Source organism: Taudactylus pleione, unplaced genomic scaffold, assembly GCF_031769625.1.
Source record: "Taudactylus pleione unplaced genomic scaffold, aTauple2 ptg000032l, whole genome shotgun sequence".
NCBI classification, from domain to species: Eukaryota; Metazoa; Chordata; class Amphibia; order Anura; family Myobatrachidae; genus Taudactylus; species Taudactylus pleione.
This window is the reverse complement of record NW_028284434.1, coordinates 1,086,700-1,102,955: the sequence shown is the minus strand read 5'-3', so window position 1 is coordinate 1,102,955 and position 16,256 is coordinate 1,086,700. Positions and strand designations below refer to the sequence as shown.

At 39.9% G+C, this 16,256-nt stretch overlaps 1 protein-coding gene across 1 annotated transcript in view; it reads right to left on the bottom strand.

Annotated features, from left to right (window-relative positions):
• Window positions 1–16,256, bottom strand: part of LOC148538904 (uromodulin-like) — a 125,973-nt gene that overhangs the window by 96,139 nt on the left and 13,578 nt on the right. Inside the window, exons 2-5 of the mRNA XM_088452090.1 lie at window positions 9,644–9,729; window positions 7,882–7,963; window positions 7,632–7,765; window positions 2,997–3,056 (exon numbers count right to left, since the gene is read on the bottom strand). Coding sequence (XP_088308216.1) covers window positions 2,997–3,056; window positions 7,632–7,752 — 181 coding nt within the window. The 5' untranslated portion in view covers window positions 7,753–7,765; window positions 7,882–7,963; window positions 9,644–9,729. The remainder of the gene's footprint in view (window positions 1–2,996; window positions 3,057–7,631; window positions 7,766–7,881; window positions 7,964–9,643; window positions 9,730–16,256) is intronic.

Genomic DNA, 16,256 nt, shown 5'->3' with positions numbered 1-16,256 from the left:
TCTGGCTGAGGAGCACTGGGTATAAGTGACTTCAAACTTCAGTGGTCATAAGAGGAGTCGGAGTGGGGGAGGCTGAAGAGTGGCTAAGGCATACTTGCCTACTTTTGAAAAAGCATTTCAGGGAGATTGTAAAAGCAGCACCTATGAGCGCGGCGGTAAAGTGGACAGTATTGCTACATCTGAGAGGTGTGTCATAAACCTGACTTACATCCAAATGTAAATGAGCCCCAAAGCAGTTATTAAGAACTACTTGTTGATGAAAACACACTGATACTTACCCCTCTGGTGAGGTCCCACGAAGTCCTCGGCGACAGCGATGCTGTAAACACAGCGGTAATTTAAGATTACTGCTGTTTACTAAATACAGAAAGGTGGCATAACCCCTTTAGTGAGCGCTTAAAGGGTTATGTTTCCTTAGTAAATGTGGCCCTAAGTATGAGCTGAAGAGCAGTGGAGTGTGTGTGATTGTGTGTATTGCAAGGTGAAATATAGATGTGACCCACTCAACCAGGTTACATCCATAATTCAGATTAGAATATGCTTCATGATCAGTAAAGTATACATACATTTGAATTTAGAGGACAATGTGTGTTTATTCTCCTGCATCAAAGTTTTTTTTCTTGTGGATTAATTTATTTGGTACTTGTGTACTTTACGGACTCATTGCAGAGAGAACCCAATGAATGTTTTAAATGGTACTTATGTACTTTACATACACAAGTACCAAAAGTTGTCCCCACCTAAAGAAGAAAGTTGTCCCCTTGCGGACTTGCTGTGCTCACCACGCTTTGGGCTTGGTGGCTCGCTATGCTCGCCACAAGGTTATATTCACCCTCTATGCCTACTTGGATGGTATGGAATGATGCTGGACACTGGAAATGATGCTGGACACTGGCTGATGATGTCAGAGTCCTCTCCATGAAGGGGATTTAGACATTACCATGATTGATAATAATAATAATGAGTGTAGGACACTTTGGTTCTCTCTGTAATGAGTCCGTACAGTACATAAGTATCATTTATTTTAACAAAACATAGGAAATATAGTAATTTTGTTCAGTTACCAAAAGTATTGGTGGGGGGGCGCTCCAACATTTCTCGCACAGGGTGCTAGTAGACCAGGAGCCGGCCCTGATCAGGACAATTAAAATCCACACTAGATGTATTCCTTGTGAAATAAATAACCTTTTTTTTCACCTATGATATTTTGAGTGCAGATCCTTCCTATCTGTATTTGATGGGTGAGTATATTTTGATTTCTTTTAGATCTTGGCCGCCATCCAATCAGCAGCCGCTAACTGTAGAGCTGATTGGCTGGCGGCTCCTGACAGTTCACACTGATCAGTCAGGAGCCAGTTAGTGGTGTAATGCGGTCACACACATACACCGTTAATATAAGTATATGGATTGGGTGCCAGTTTGTGGATGTGAACTTCTGGCAGTATGTAAGTATATGTGAGTGAGGTAGGTATGTAATAAAGCTCTACTATATATGGTGTGTGTGTTCTGTCTTTTTTTAACTATTTATTTTACAGTGGGGGTAAGGGTGCTGGCCGCCTGCTGGCACTTGTAGTTCCACAAGTGCAAAAGGGCAGGCATGCTGCAAATGTAGTTAAACTGTAAAATACAATGGTTTTCAAATATTTTACACATTATTACCCCCATACCCACAGCCTAGGGGTGTGGGAAAGAGCCCCAAGCGTCAGTTCAAGCCAGAGGTTTTGGGAGAGAGGGCACCCATTTCTTGAGGGGTCCCCACTTCCCCTGAGATCACCGACATGGGGTGCAAATGCTTTGGCCATGGAGACCCGGAGATAGGGTTTGCTAGCTTTGGCATTACACCCCAGTCGGTTTGAGTCCAGTGCTAGTTTTAAATATAGGGGGACCCCTACGCAATTTTTTTCTCCCTATATATAAAACCAGGACTGGCTCTGCAGCCAGGTACTGGTTCCTGAATTACAGTTGAACCCTACTCATTTTGTTCCCAGTAATTGTAGGAACCAGGACTGGCTGACCAGTCCGGGACTGGTTATGCTTTTTGGGGGGGGGAACTCTACGTAATTTTTTTTAGACAGTTAACCCATTTTTTACAGGTACAACACAAGCAACATTCACATAACTCACTGATATGTGCAAGTTGCTTGCTCGAGTTAGGCAGAGAGAAGACACTGCAATCTCGTGTGAATAATCTCCTTCAAAACTTGCTACTCAGGGGAGATATCTCGATCTGCTTCACCATCGGCCATATCACTCTCAGCTAAACTCAATTCTTTGTAAATTTGTGAGTTTCAGGAGCCTCAAATCACATGAGTTTCAGCGATGTTAATCGAGTTGAAAAAAAAAACTTGACCAGATTTGATTCTTAGTAAATGTATCCCTTAGTTGGGAGTGGTCTTTCCTTTTGTGCATGAGAGAACCTGGAGATATAGCCACTGCTCTGGTGCTTGGAAGCCTGGAGAGTTCTCTCTAATAATTTCTTCCTGGAATCTGCCGGGGAACCTAATCACCCCTCTGGCCCAATTTGGGCTCCAGAGGCAGGGCGCATATCCCCAGACATCAGTCTTCCTGCTAATGAGCTAGGGACTTCTAGAGCTCCAGTGTATTAATTAGCTGTCTGTGATGGTCAACTCTCCCTGCACCTCTTAAAGTCACTCTGGAGACTGCAGTGGAAGACATTCTTTTTCCCTAGGTTTTGGGACTGGTGGAACCAATACTCCATAGAGGGCTTCAGATCTCCCTAGACCAAAAGGCAAAAGGTTAATGCTAATTTTAAAATACATTTAAAATATTGTATTTTAAATATAGAAACACTATGTGCCAGGTGCTCAGCTTCAGACTTTTGTTACCACAACCCTGCATACCGGAATTTTCCCACTGTGTGTAACCTACAGTTGCACAATGAACAGGAACATTGGGAATATTATTATTTTTTATAAAAATGTGTTTCTGTAGCTGTTCAATTACATTCTGATAAAAACAGATATTTTATGTTGTACCTGATTTGCTATCATTGCAGGACACATCATAAAAGCTGCTGCTGTTGTAGTAGTAGTAACCTGTAATATAAATGAAAGCAATTGTCAGTTCACTGAAATAACATAGAAAACTCACTGGGAACTGATTGTTGTCTAGAACAACATTAGAAAAGATAACACACAATGTAATACAATGTAATACCGGAATATAATTTTCAACATTGTCTACTATACAGTATATCACAAGGTTTCACTTTAAGTTGAATGGTAGGGTCAATACAGACCTTGTAAATTAATAACTGGGTGGTCCTCTTTAGTATATAAAGTTCAGTTATTTGTGTGTAAGTATCTGAAAATTTTTGCTCTAAGGTGCCCACAGAGTGTACAATCCCTGTATGCATTAAAGTAGTCCCACCAGCACTGGGGTCCCCATAGACTGCTATTAGGCTGTGATGTGCCGGGATGCACCAAGTTATGGAAAGCAACTATTTATAAGTCTATGGAGTCATGCCACAGAATTGCCCTGAGGGGGACAAGAAGGATATCTCTCTCTTCCCCCATGGCTTATGCATACTCTGGCCGGAGGGTGCGCATGCTCACTATGACTCCGAAGTCATAAACTCAGAAGTCCTTTCTTTATAAGGGACAGCTCTTAGAGAGCCAAATGATCCCACTCGGTTAGGTTGCACATGCATAGAGCTATCCCAGCGCGTAAGTATACCTGCCCATAAAAAATGACGGTATGTAGGCAAATAAGATCAGGACACATTGCAGTGTATTTGAGATACTTGATACATCCTGTCCAAAGTGAGAAGACATTAAGGTCAGTCACTATCATGTGGGTAGAATGTGACTCAGCAACAGCAATTGCATATGAAATTAAAGTGTCATTTGCAGTGGGGTGAACAGCCAGGTACAGTATTGTTAAATGTTTGTTATTATTGTGTGCTGTATGTGTTTTTTTTACTGTACATAGTAAAAAGGTGCCTCTATAATACACTGTGTGTCTAGGCAATTTATTTAGTTGATGTTCAGGGACAATATACAAGGTTGTCAGGGTGAAAAAAGATAAATCTTAACCTGTATACTCACAGGTGTACAGTAAGATCAAACACTCTTTTAAAATGGAATGGTTTGATTGTATTATAAGTAGAGATGTGCGGGTTCGGATTCCTGGAAAGCAAACACACCCCGAACTTAGAGATTATGAGTCAAACTAAGCCCCAGCTCGGGTCTTCCTGTCAACTTCGGACACCAAATTGAGGCAAAATGCCATCTTCCCGGAACTGGATCATGCGTGTTTTGGATTGAGTCATCTTTCCTGCATCAGCTCTTGCGTTTTTTTGGATTGCATATTAAAGTCCTTCTATTGTGATTGGTCACCATTTCACACAGGAGATCAGAGGGCACTGTGTTGTGTGTTCAGGGCTTCAGGCACTGTGTTAAAAAAAAACACTGTGTTGTGTGTTCAGACAGGCATTGTGTTAAAAAAAAGCCATTAGGAGCACTGTGATAAAGAGGAACTGTGTTATAAAAAAGAAAAAATTCCATAGGGTTCCACTGCCATAGGAGCACTGTGAGGCACGGTGTTGTGTGTTTAGGCACTGTTAAAAAATAATGTAATTAGGCTGCCATTACTAGGAGCGCTGTGAGAGACTGTGATGAGTGTTCAGGCACTGTTAAAAAATATTAAAATAAACTGTTATGTGTTGAGGCACTGCATGAAATAATAATGTCATTAGGGTGCCATTACTAGGAGCACTTTGAGTCAATATGGATCACTCGCTAGAAGAGCAGGAGCTCTTAAGGAGGGCATTAATGACAGTCTTCTATCTCTTGCAAGACCATTTGAAACTCTTATATGTCCTGACTCCTGAGGCCTGTAATTTGCTGCATGGATCAGTTTGTAATTGCAGAATGAAAACTCACATTTGGATCCTTTTGTTTTAATCATTTGCTCCACATGTCAAATTTAATTAATTTTGTTTAGAATCAATCAATTACTCAATCAATGAATCAATCAAACCTTTACCTGTTTTCCATTAAATGCTAAACCTCCATTTCCCTTTACTGCTCTCGGGGCCTCTGATTTAGCTGTAGATCTTTCTAAGGGGTCGTATAGTTTATTAAACTGCTAATCTGTCTGCCATTGCTATGCCATAATGTTTTACAGATGTGTTATATTATTTTAAAATGCCACATGTTTATGCCCCTGCTCTGTTTATGTCCCTGCTATGGCCAATACTGGTGAACAATATTGTGAACAGTGAGGCGGCAAAAATTGGCTGGAAATTATTGTAATTGAGGTTAGTAATACTGTAGAAACAAAAACAGGCACAAATTAAATGATTTTAACTGTTTTTATTAGTTTAACAAAAAAATCCAGATCCAAAATCAAAACATGAAGATGAATTAGCTCCAAAACCAAAACTTGGGGGTTCGCATACATCTGATAATTATAAGCATAAATATTAGTAAGAATTTTTACATTACAGACTGATGATTTGCTAATGAATATTTTTTTTCCTGATGTACTCAAATAATTGAAACAGAGTTTGTGGACAAAATGCCTCACTGCTGAAGGTCCTTTAAAAAAGAATGAAAATTAGCTGAGAGTTTATGTACTGTATCTTGCCTGGTTTCATTCTTCAAAAGCTCATATACATAAATTTATTCAGAACAGCACCCAACTGACACTAAAATTACTCATCATGACTTGTAAGTTAATAACTCTATATCAGTAACTGTGTTTTTTATGTATTTTTCCATAAAGTCTCATAATTTGCTGACAAAAATGATTTTGTTTTTACTTTGTGTAGAAAATTTATTTTTAATTTCTTCTAAAATCTAATTGTTTTTTATTGGTTGACCTAATAATCAGAAAAGTGTAAATATTTGTCTTTAATATCCTACCAAATGTACTAGTAATTTTTAAACATGTATGGCAGTTCAGTGGTGCACAAAAGAGAGTTTCCTTGGTACCCAGAAACCCCCTTGATGGAATGATTGTTTTTTTGAGATGTGTCTACAATGGCCAAGCCTGCAATGCTGGAGATCCAATATTAACTCACAATCACAAGTTTTTTTCTGAAGTTCGAATGATGTACTGGGGGCGGTTACAGGCATGCTCATTTGATTGGGCCCCATCCTGTACATATTTAAAAAGCACATTGCTCAGCATGCCATACACTAGAGTGAAACTCTCACCCTCATAGACCAGAGTCAGACAAAACATTGTACCACAGTGATACATATAGCCAGCAATGTCTGTGTGGAGTTTGGTCTCTCTGTGCTTGTGTGGATTTCTTCCCAAGTCCAAAAACAAACTAATAAGTTAAGTAGCTGCTGACAAAATGGAGAGTGTTTGTGTTGTTTGTGTGTATTAGAGAATTTAGATGTATAATATACCTATGCTAGATGCAAAACAATTTAAACAATAATGTTGCATGCATATTTAAGAAATAACTTTGTACATGTTTTTAGGGTAGAGTAAATTGGTAATCCTATTACCAACAAATAGCCTTAGAAACGAAACTTGATAAATCTCTGCTGTCTTTTAGTGAAACAACACAACTGGTACAAACTGGATTGTCCACATTTGTGATGAATTCCCAACAAAGTCATGTTTGTAGAAGACATTTATTTGTGTCCATGTTTGCAGGGAGAAATATGTTCTTGTTCTTAAATGCTTTCATCCTCTGTCCTGAACTGTTTCTTCTATCCGCTCCATTTTAACTCTTTCAGTCCTTGATGGTTGCCGTCTTCTTTGAGGAAGATAATTATTCCTATTGAAATTATCACTGACTTTCTTACATATGAGTAATATACAGTCTGCTTTGTATTGTTTACCTTGGTAATCAATTAAAATGCTTTACTGTAATTGTTTTTACTAAATAAATTCATCACAGTAGTAAAAGAAAAATCTGCATTAAAGGTCTGATACAAAATAGCATGCAAGTTGGTTGCTTAGCATGCTCCAAACTAAATACTGATCTTTACCTGTATTCTTAGTTGCCGACACCTACTGTATGCAGCTGCACAGCCCCTATACATCCACTTATGTAAGTAGCCGTCATCAATATCAACATGCATTTGCACCAATCTTATCCTTTATATAAGAGATCTGTCTGAAATCAGACAATCAGATACAGTACTCTCACCTCCATGACATGCCCTCAGAACTCTAAGGGGTATATATACTAAAGCGTGGGTTTTTAGAAGTGGGGATGTTACCCATAGCAACCAATCACATTCTAGCTATTGTCTTCTAGAAGGTATTAGATAAAAGTTAAATAGAATCTGATTGGTTCCTATGGGCAACATCTCCATTTCTAAAATCCAACACTTTAGTAAATAGACCCCTAAGTCTACATGCAAATGGCAAGCTGTCGCCCGGTTATGCCCACTAAGTTGCAAGTGAAGTTGAAGCTGGAAGCTGCGTATGCTTAGCACCAGGAAAATTGCAAGATCCATTCTCAGAACAGAAACTCTGAATCAGCCTCTGAGCATTAGGATTATTAGAACACATTGAAAATCTACTGTTTGTTATTAAAAGTCCATAAACAGCATTGTACCAGAGTCAAGATCATTACACTTAGAAGGAAATCTAGTATTGCAATACCTATTTCTATCATTTATGTATGCAACATTACATACCACTGGAAGTTGTCAAATCAGGAGATGTAGTAAATGCTGTAGACATAGCACGCCCGCACAAGGTAAGCAGCAGAGCTATACTGTGATACTTCTTGTTCATGTTTATCCTTGGAATGGCCATTACTTCCTTGTGTCTTGAAAATGTAAATCAATATTTATATAAGATACTGCACCTGCTGATCCACCCAAATTCATATAAAAAGGAAAGTATGCAACAAAAGAGTTGTTTCAATAAATATATGTCACATACCATTACGTGCCGTTGCCATCACTACGGACAAGCCACTCCTCTTTGCTTTTAGTAGTTTCTCATTTTTCTCAAAGAAAAACATCTAACAAAAAAAACAAAAAGAGTTTATGGGGCATATTTATTAATTATCTGGACTTGGTCCCAATAATTATAATTTTTTATTGCTGCTTATCAATAGGAGCCCGCCTCTGTGATGTGTGGAAGTAAAGTGATCTGCTGCAGTCCCCCATACATAAATCCACAGTATTTTTAGTATTTGCAGGTAGTGCCCAAAAATATCTGTTTTCGTGAATATCCCACAAATAGGGGGCGTAGTGTGGGTGGAGCTCATGCTCCGGGCACAGACACTGTCGGAGGGCACTGGCCGGGTGGGGTTAGTTGAGTTCTATTTTCTCCTGACAGTTACTAATAGACTGTCAGGCACTGTTCACCAGTGGAATGGAGAATAATTCATAGGGTAAGGGTGTTGAAGGGAACGTTCCCATTCACCACACCTCTGACCAAATCATGTAGCCACATTATTGCATGCAAAGCCTTACAACACAGTGTCAAGAACCCGCCCACTGAGCTCACAGCCAATCTCATGGCAAAACTTCTAGTGGTATGTATCAAGCTTTCTCTGTTTGGGACACCTTATCAGAAGCTACTGTCAGTAGGATGAGCCTCAGACAGTTAGACTAAACAGTCCATCCCATTCCTGCTCCACGTGTCTCACTTGCTATTCCCCATACAGTGTTACAAGCAGCTGTATCTATCAGTGTTGACAATTAGGGGTAACCATAGCTCCCAGGATTTCCCTACACTGATGAGCTACCATTATGATGATTGTGATGTACAGCAATAGGATGGTAATGAACTGCTAGTGGTGTGTCCTAGCAAGTTTACTGGAACCTGTGGCTACTGTTGTCACTGACACCAGGTTTATGGCTATGAGGCTGCATGCTGAGTGCATGGCTGACATACACTGCACCTCAGCACAAAGCAGATCTGCAGATGTTATACACAACTGCATTATTGAACCCTGGTTACTTGTACATTGTTCACGCTTTATACTCTTATATTAACATACATGCCCAAGCTGTCATTATAGCAAGCTATAGTTGGCCTGATGACATAGTAAAACTAAAATAATTTAGGGAGATACTAAAAGGAATATATCAGGTAGTAATGAGGAAGCGCTGTATTTGTGCACTGGATGTTGGCATATACAGTAGACATGTATAGGTACTGCTGCTATACTCCTATACTCATGTGTTGGTACTGGCTGTTGGCATATACAGTAGGCATGTATAGGTACTGTTACTATACTCCTATACTCATGTGTTGGTACTGGCTGTTGGCATATACAGTAGGCATGTATAGGTAGTGTTGCTATACTTCTATACTCATGTATTGGTACTGGCTGTTGGCATATACAGTAGACATGTATAGGTACTGCTGCTATACTCCTATACTCATGTGTTGGTACTGGCTGTTGGCATATACAGTAGGCATGTATAGGTACTGTTGCTATACTCCTATACTCATGTATTGGTACTGGCTGTTGGCATATACAGTAGACATGTATAGGTACTGCTGCTATGCTCCTATACTCATGTATTGGTACTGGCTGCTGGTATAAAGGGAGTGTGCTATAGTTCTGTATGGGCTCTGGCATATATACTATAGGTTAAGTTTGGGTTTTGCTTATGAGCTGAACCTAGCCAAAGACATAGTAGTAGCCCCATAATATAAAGACAAGGCAGTGGCACAATGGACTTACCACAAAAAGCTTCAGACAAGATCCATATTATATAAACATTTCCACGCTAGTTCTCTGCATGCAAATACTGTTTTATAAATATGCACCTATTAGACAAAAGGAAAAAGCAAAGAGGCAAAATCTTTTACCATTAATTCTCCAATCCCATTTATAGTGTCAGTCACAGCAGTCCTTATAATAATGATCACAGATTGAATTTCAGGTGATCTGTGTGTCACTCTGAACTTCCTGCAATTATTGTTGGGGTTGATGGCATTACAAGTACCTCTCAGAAGTACCCTGCCCTGGAATGCGTCTGAGTTCATCCAAAGGTTTCCAATGTGTGGCACATCTCATGAAACATAGAAACTCAAGATAGATATACATCAATTGCAGATGAAAAGCCGTTCTCGGCAAAAAGGTTTCGCCGATGACGTCATTTTGCCTGTTGGAAACTTTCCACCATATTCAATTGCAAAGACTTTTCGCGTACGTGGAAAGTCAATGCAAAGAAGATTTGCCTCTGAAAGCAGGCGGAAAAAAATGCAGAATTGGGGTTTTGGGGTGCAACCCCTGTGCAGCCTTAAGACAGTCTCCCAAAGGTAAACTGCATAAAAAAAGTTTAAAAAATACTTAGGAACACCCCAAAATAGTACTTTCATTTTGGGGGTGAAAAAGTTCAAAGATGGGGGACAAACTTACAAACTAGCAAAATAGACCCCAGGTGGGTCCCCAAGTATGCCCAGGGGGTGTTTTTTACTTTGCAGGTGATTGTGGTGATTCACAATTGTTAAAACTTTACTTTAGCAACTTAAAAATATAACCCCCATTTTTAGGTATTCCAATTTTGCTGGGACTAGTTATTTCACCAAAAAAACCTAAATGCTATTCTTCACCCCTTATGCAAATACGCTAAACAGCACCTATTCAGACCATTTAAGTACCCCAAATACCTTCAGCAGGGCAATTCAGGTGTATCCATAGTGATCCCCAATGTCAGTGCATCTTTTGGGGGGTGTCAGGCTGATTTCCCTGTTTTTGAGAGGACTTTCTGTCCGTTCAAGTTTCGCCGGGTGACGCTTTTGCGTCCTTTGAAATTAAATAGGGTGAAAAGCGGTCGCGCACGGAAAGTATTTTCTCCAAAAACACGCGATGTAGGTGAAAAGTCTGTCAGGTGAAAAGTCCGGGACTTTTCGCTGGCAATTGTGTACGGCCCTAAGCTGGATAACACAGCAAAGTATAGTCAAATAGAGTGAATAACATCATGTTCAAATTTGTAGTTACATCTTTAGTTACATATTTTAGCATATTCATGGGTAAGATATTTTCATGTTTTAAGTAGAAATGTGCGCGTTCGGGGCCCTGTGTGCTGCTTCAGCACTGGTTGTGAGGCACAAAAAATACAAAATAAAAAGTTTAAAACAGTAAAATACCATGTAAGTGGACTGCAGCAATTTATAAAAAAAAGTTTTTAGGAATATAGCAGTATGTTAAGGGGCGCTGTGAGGCACAAAAAAATAAAAAAGTAAAACATGCCATATTGTAATAGTTGACTGCAGCACTTTAAAAGAAATAAAATATAAAATCATTACAAGGGTGCCACCCAACTTATATTAGGGGGGCCTTGAGGCAATTTGCAGTATATTTTGTATTCAATCACTATATAAAACACAAAAACACTTTTGTGTTTAAAATATATAACATCTTTGTTAGAGTGCCACCAAGCTTATACTAGAAGGGCCCTGCTGTGTGTTTAGGCACTGTAAACATTTTGGAAAAATTGTAAACTGTGTGCGTTAAAAAAATATAATGTAATCGTTACATTAGGAGGCCATCCAGATTATACTATGGGGGCCCTGAGGCAGTTGGCAGTTAGTCACTGTAAACAAAAATAATAAAAATATATTGTGTTAAAAAAACTAACTTCATCATTACATTAGGGTACCACCTATATAATGTGAGCGCTGTGAATCGATACAAATAAATTGATTGAAGAGCAGGAGCAGCAAACCAGTACTAGTGCTGCAGATGCTGCTAGCAGTGTTGATAGTAGTGAAAATATAAATTTACAGTAAAATTCCTATAACACTCAATATACTTATAAATAATTCTTGCATAGCTTGTCACTTTCTTGCGTAGTTCACCATCAGGGATGCATATATGTGAAAGAGAAAAGAATAATGTAGAAGTGTTTCAGCAACAAAACATAAATCATTCAAGAGTAAATCCACACTAGGAATTTTTTTCTTCTCTATATCGCTATTTGCTCTGTCCACGTACCATACTCACTTATAGTTTACATAGCTGTAAACACATAGCAGTTTCTTTCCCAGAAAAGGATCCTCACAAAAATTATATGAGTGCTCAGCACAAAGGAAACAACACAACAGAACGTACCACACTCACTTTAAAAAGTGCAAACTTTTGGGTACCCAACTCACAAGAAACAATTGTAGGTAAAGCTCATAATGGTTTCTTTATCCGGTATTTATAAAATATCCAAAGAAAGCCTTGTTTTCAGTATTATCACATTCAAGTAAAATCACAGTCTAAAGAATTATCAAGTAAAATCACATTCTAAAAAATCACAGATGGATGAATCATGGAGTCCAGAACAGGGATAAATCACAAAAACCAGGTACAGTTGAAATGTTAGTGATGTATACCAAAAAAACAGTCCATTTGCTAATATAATATTTAATATTTTATAATGAGATAGTCATAAAAATAAAGAAATCTGAAAAATGATATGACCCAAAGTCTCACAATGATAGCCAATTTGTCTACATTTTGTACAGTAATTTTGAAACTTCTGTTTTTATTGTATGCAATTTCAGGAGTGTACAGTCTTTCATTATAACTGCTGTTAACTAAACTTTCAATTGTCAGAGGGGTGCATTGTGTAACACCATGCGATAAAATACCTTCTTAATAAATTATATGAAATAAAGACTCGGAGACATGAGATTTGGAAGAATAATTAGTTAGCAATTTATTAAAATTATGTAATTAGTATTAAATTAATCTAAACTGATTAAAGATATGGTGGCAAAGAAAGGACGGCAACATTCAGCTTACTTCAGACATGCAGCACACAGACATGCATACCAAGTGGACACTGCCTAAGGTGCAGAGCAACCGGTAACTAAACAAACTTGTCAACCAAAAGGTATCCACTCAACCCTCTAACATGACTATCCACCTGGAAGGGTGATGACGCTATCCCGGGCAGGATGATGCAGCAAACTTAACAAGTCAAAAAGGGTGAGCGCACCAAAAGACTATAATACCACAAACTGAAAGAGACTTGCACCCTAAGTGGAGACCTGCCGTTCTTTCCTGCAAAAGCGAAGGTCTTGTTACAGGATCAATGCACCACCACCATACCACAACTAAAACACTGAAGAAACAACCTGGAACAGATCCTCAACAAATATCAAAACCCCCTCCTCAGTCAAATGAATGCCATCTCTTCTATACAGACATGCATGTCAACAACATATCCTGTCATGCACAACGGTACCACCACCAGAGGCTAACACATGCTTTGCGACTGCTGCATTCACCTTCATTCTGGCTTCATCCATGCCCTACCAATCTGTACACCCCACCAGACCAACCGAGGCACAATAAACGACCATATGATCTTGCCAGAAGGCCATGCTTACGCCTGCCACAGCATCCCTCTCACACCAATCCACAGCACACAATCAGAGCAAGGAAAGAAAGGAGCACCACAAGCATCCATAAACTTAGAAGCCCAGAAAACATATGAGTGGCCAACAACCATACTTTGAGAGAGTCAAGCTTAACACCTAAAGGGGGAGAAAAAGAATGCAAAATTAAATGAATTGCAATTATAATTAATTAGCGGAGGATCTGCCAAAAAGAAAAATATTGTTGTAATCAGCTGCCAGGCTGAATTTTAGACAAGCTTCAGTACCAATTCGAAGCAAACATAAAGACACAGGAGGGTGAATGGGGTGGGGGAGGGGGGGAAGCAGGGAAACATGGATAACTCAACTGGAGGAAAAACTGAAAACCTGCTGAGGGACGTATAAATTATAATTAGTGATGCCAATAAGCCGAATTAGGTCCGTCAGTTCAGGCAAAAGGAAAGGCCAAATACCTCCAGATTTCCGCTGCCACAGCGACAAGTAGCTAAACCCCGAGTCGGGTAGACAAGGACAAACAAGAACATACATTGAAGGTAAACAAACAAATAAATGTAACAAACGAATAAACATAACATTAAAAAATGCAATCAACGCAGAGGGCGAATGTAGCACTTATAACTGGAGGATTTCCAACGGCCTAAAGCCTTAATTTCAGACACAGAAAATCCAGCCAAAGCAGCGGAAGTTTCTGCCCCGATACGAAAAGAATGCTTACCAAAATCCTGGGGGGAGAGGCCGACACAAGAGACACAGTGCTCCAAAACCCATCCAAACTGATACTTTGTCAAAGGAGAGCTATCCGCATGCAAAAGCCAGGAACCCGCAGCAGTAGACCTGACTTCAAGATATTGTGTGGCCAGTGCAATAGGGCAAATTTGCAGGTCCTCGGAAGGCACTAGCGAAATCAAATGGCCCCTACCCAGCTGATCAGTTTTGGAGCGCCTAATCCTATAAAGCAACAACCTTTCCCCCACCAGGACATCCATCTGGAGCAGAGCAGCATCAACCCTTTTGGAGGCTGCAACCAACTCCGAATCTGAAAAGCTCAATATAGAGAAAGCTAATTTAAACAAAATAGTTTCAAAGACCGAATCCGCAATGTCTGTAAGGAGTAAATGAAGGAGGGAAACATTGATAGGACGTCTTTTTGTTAGGTGCTACCGGAACCGAACGAGCCCAACCTTTCAAGGCCTTCTGAATCAGAAAGCTCTTGGTAAAGTCTGGAAGGCTTTTTAATTTACAGAAAACAAAATACCAGCTAAACAATGAGATACCACTGCTCTGGATCTGCCAGAGACATAGAGATGCCAAAGAAAACAAAGCATCAACTGATGCCTGCTCTTACCTCCATGTCTGTGATTACGAGAATACTCTTCCCAAGCATGGCGGTAAACTCTCAGAGTACCCAAGGTGAGAGATCTTTCTGCTAGGCCCTCCATGCCAGCTTGATGACCTGCCAAACATAAGAGGGGCAAAGCACACCAGTAGCATCAGCCTGAGGGGCCAAAGATCGAAACCTAGATCACTGAAACTGAGACAATGCATCAGCTATGTTGTTTTCTGCCCCGGGAATATGCAGCGCCCTAAATGAAATGTTGCAGCGCAAGCAATTTAAGACAGACTGTGCCAAAACTCGCAATATTAGCACTGATTTAGCATGCTGATCATTAATTGCATGCACAACGCCAAGGTTGTCACACCTGAGCACTATACTGCGATTACACTGTCGAAGCAGGATAATTGGCTGAGACCTAAATTGTAAAAATTAATATCTGCACGACGCCATTTTGCGAATGGCTACATGACCCCATTTTGTGAATGGCTACACAGTGCTATTTTGCATTCCCCACATAGTATCAGTAATATACAGCGCTATGTGGCCATTTAGCGTCATGCGTTTCCCATGCAATAGAACACTGTAAAAAATCCTCATTATATGAATACATACATTTATGACTACATACTGTATAATATGAACAACCCCGCAAAGCACTTACCATGGTGTACTCCACAAACACATAGACGCACAGCGCATACCAGCGTCTTTTCTTAATATTCATACACTTACACATTACATACTTACACAGAAAGGTTCCCTAGCATTAAGGTTAATATTCAAGGTTTTATTCATTATTAATTATGATGTGAAATGACTGTATTTGATATCTACGGTTTAGTACATGATAAGCAGACCGTGTTTGGTGCTATTCTAAACCACTGTTTATTTGCAGATCTCCGGTTCCATCGCCAAGGAGATCGCAACATGCTTCTGCAAATTATGATTCATAGAGAGTTAGGCATTGAAATGTACTCTGTAATGTAATGTTTACTAGCCAGTTTAGACTTGTTCTTTGGCCGGAAAACACACACAAAGAGCCGTTGGAGGGCTGAACCCATACTGTACAAACTGGCCTATGGACTGCATCGTTACAGAAGAACCAAGAGGAAGAACCAATGGGATTATGCCAACTCGTTCTATTGTATTGCTTATCTCTGTAAGGGTATATGGCCCTCATTCAGAGCTGCTCGTTAACAGCAGTATGCTCGTTGCGTTCCGATGTTGACTAACCGCACATGCGTCGGTGTTACACTGCGCATGTGCGTACGGCAGATTGCGAGCATTTTTTGACTCGTTCCTAAAATAGCGTACAGGAAGTGACATGTCAAATGTGATTGACAGAACAGGGCATTTTAGGGTGTTGACGGGGGTGGAGATGGAAAAACGCAGGCGTGGCGAGGCGTTTTTGGGGCGTACATACATTAGCAGATGCGAGCGTAAAATGTGTTCGGACCGACTCATACGTCACTGGATGATCCTCTTTCACTTCAAAATGCTCGCACAGCTTAGGGTCTGGATTACTCGACCACATTGGCGATGGCCTTCTCCTCCGTCCCGGGATTCCACGATGGTGTTGCGATTAATCGCGGGAGGGCAGAAAAGCAATTAGTGTTGGATT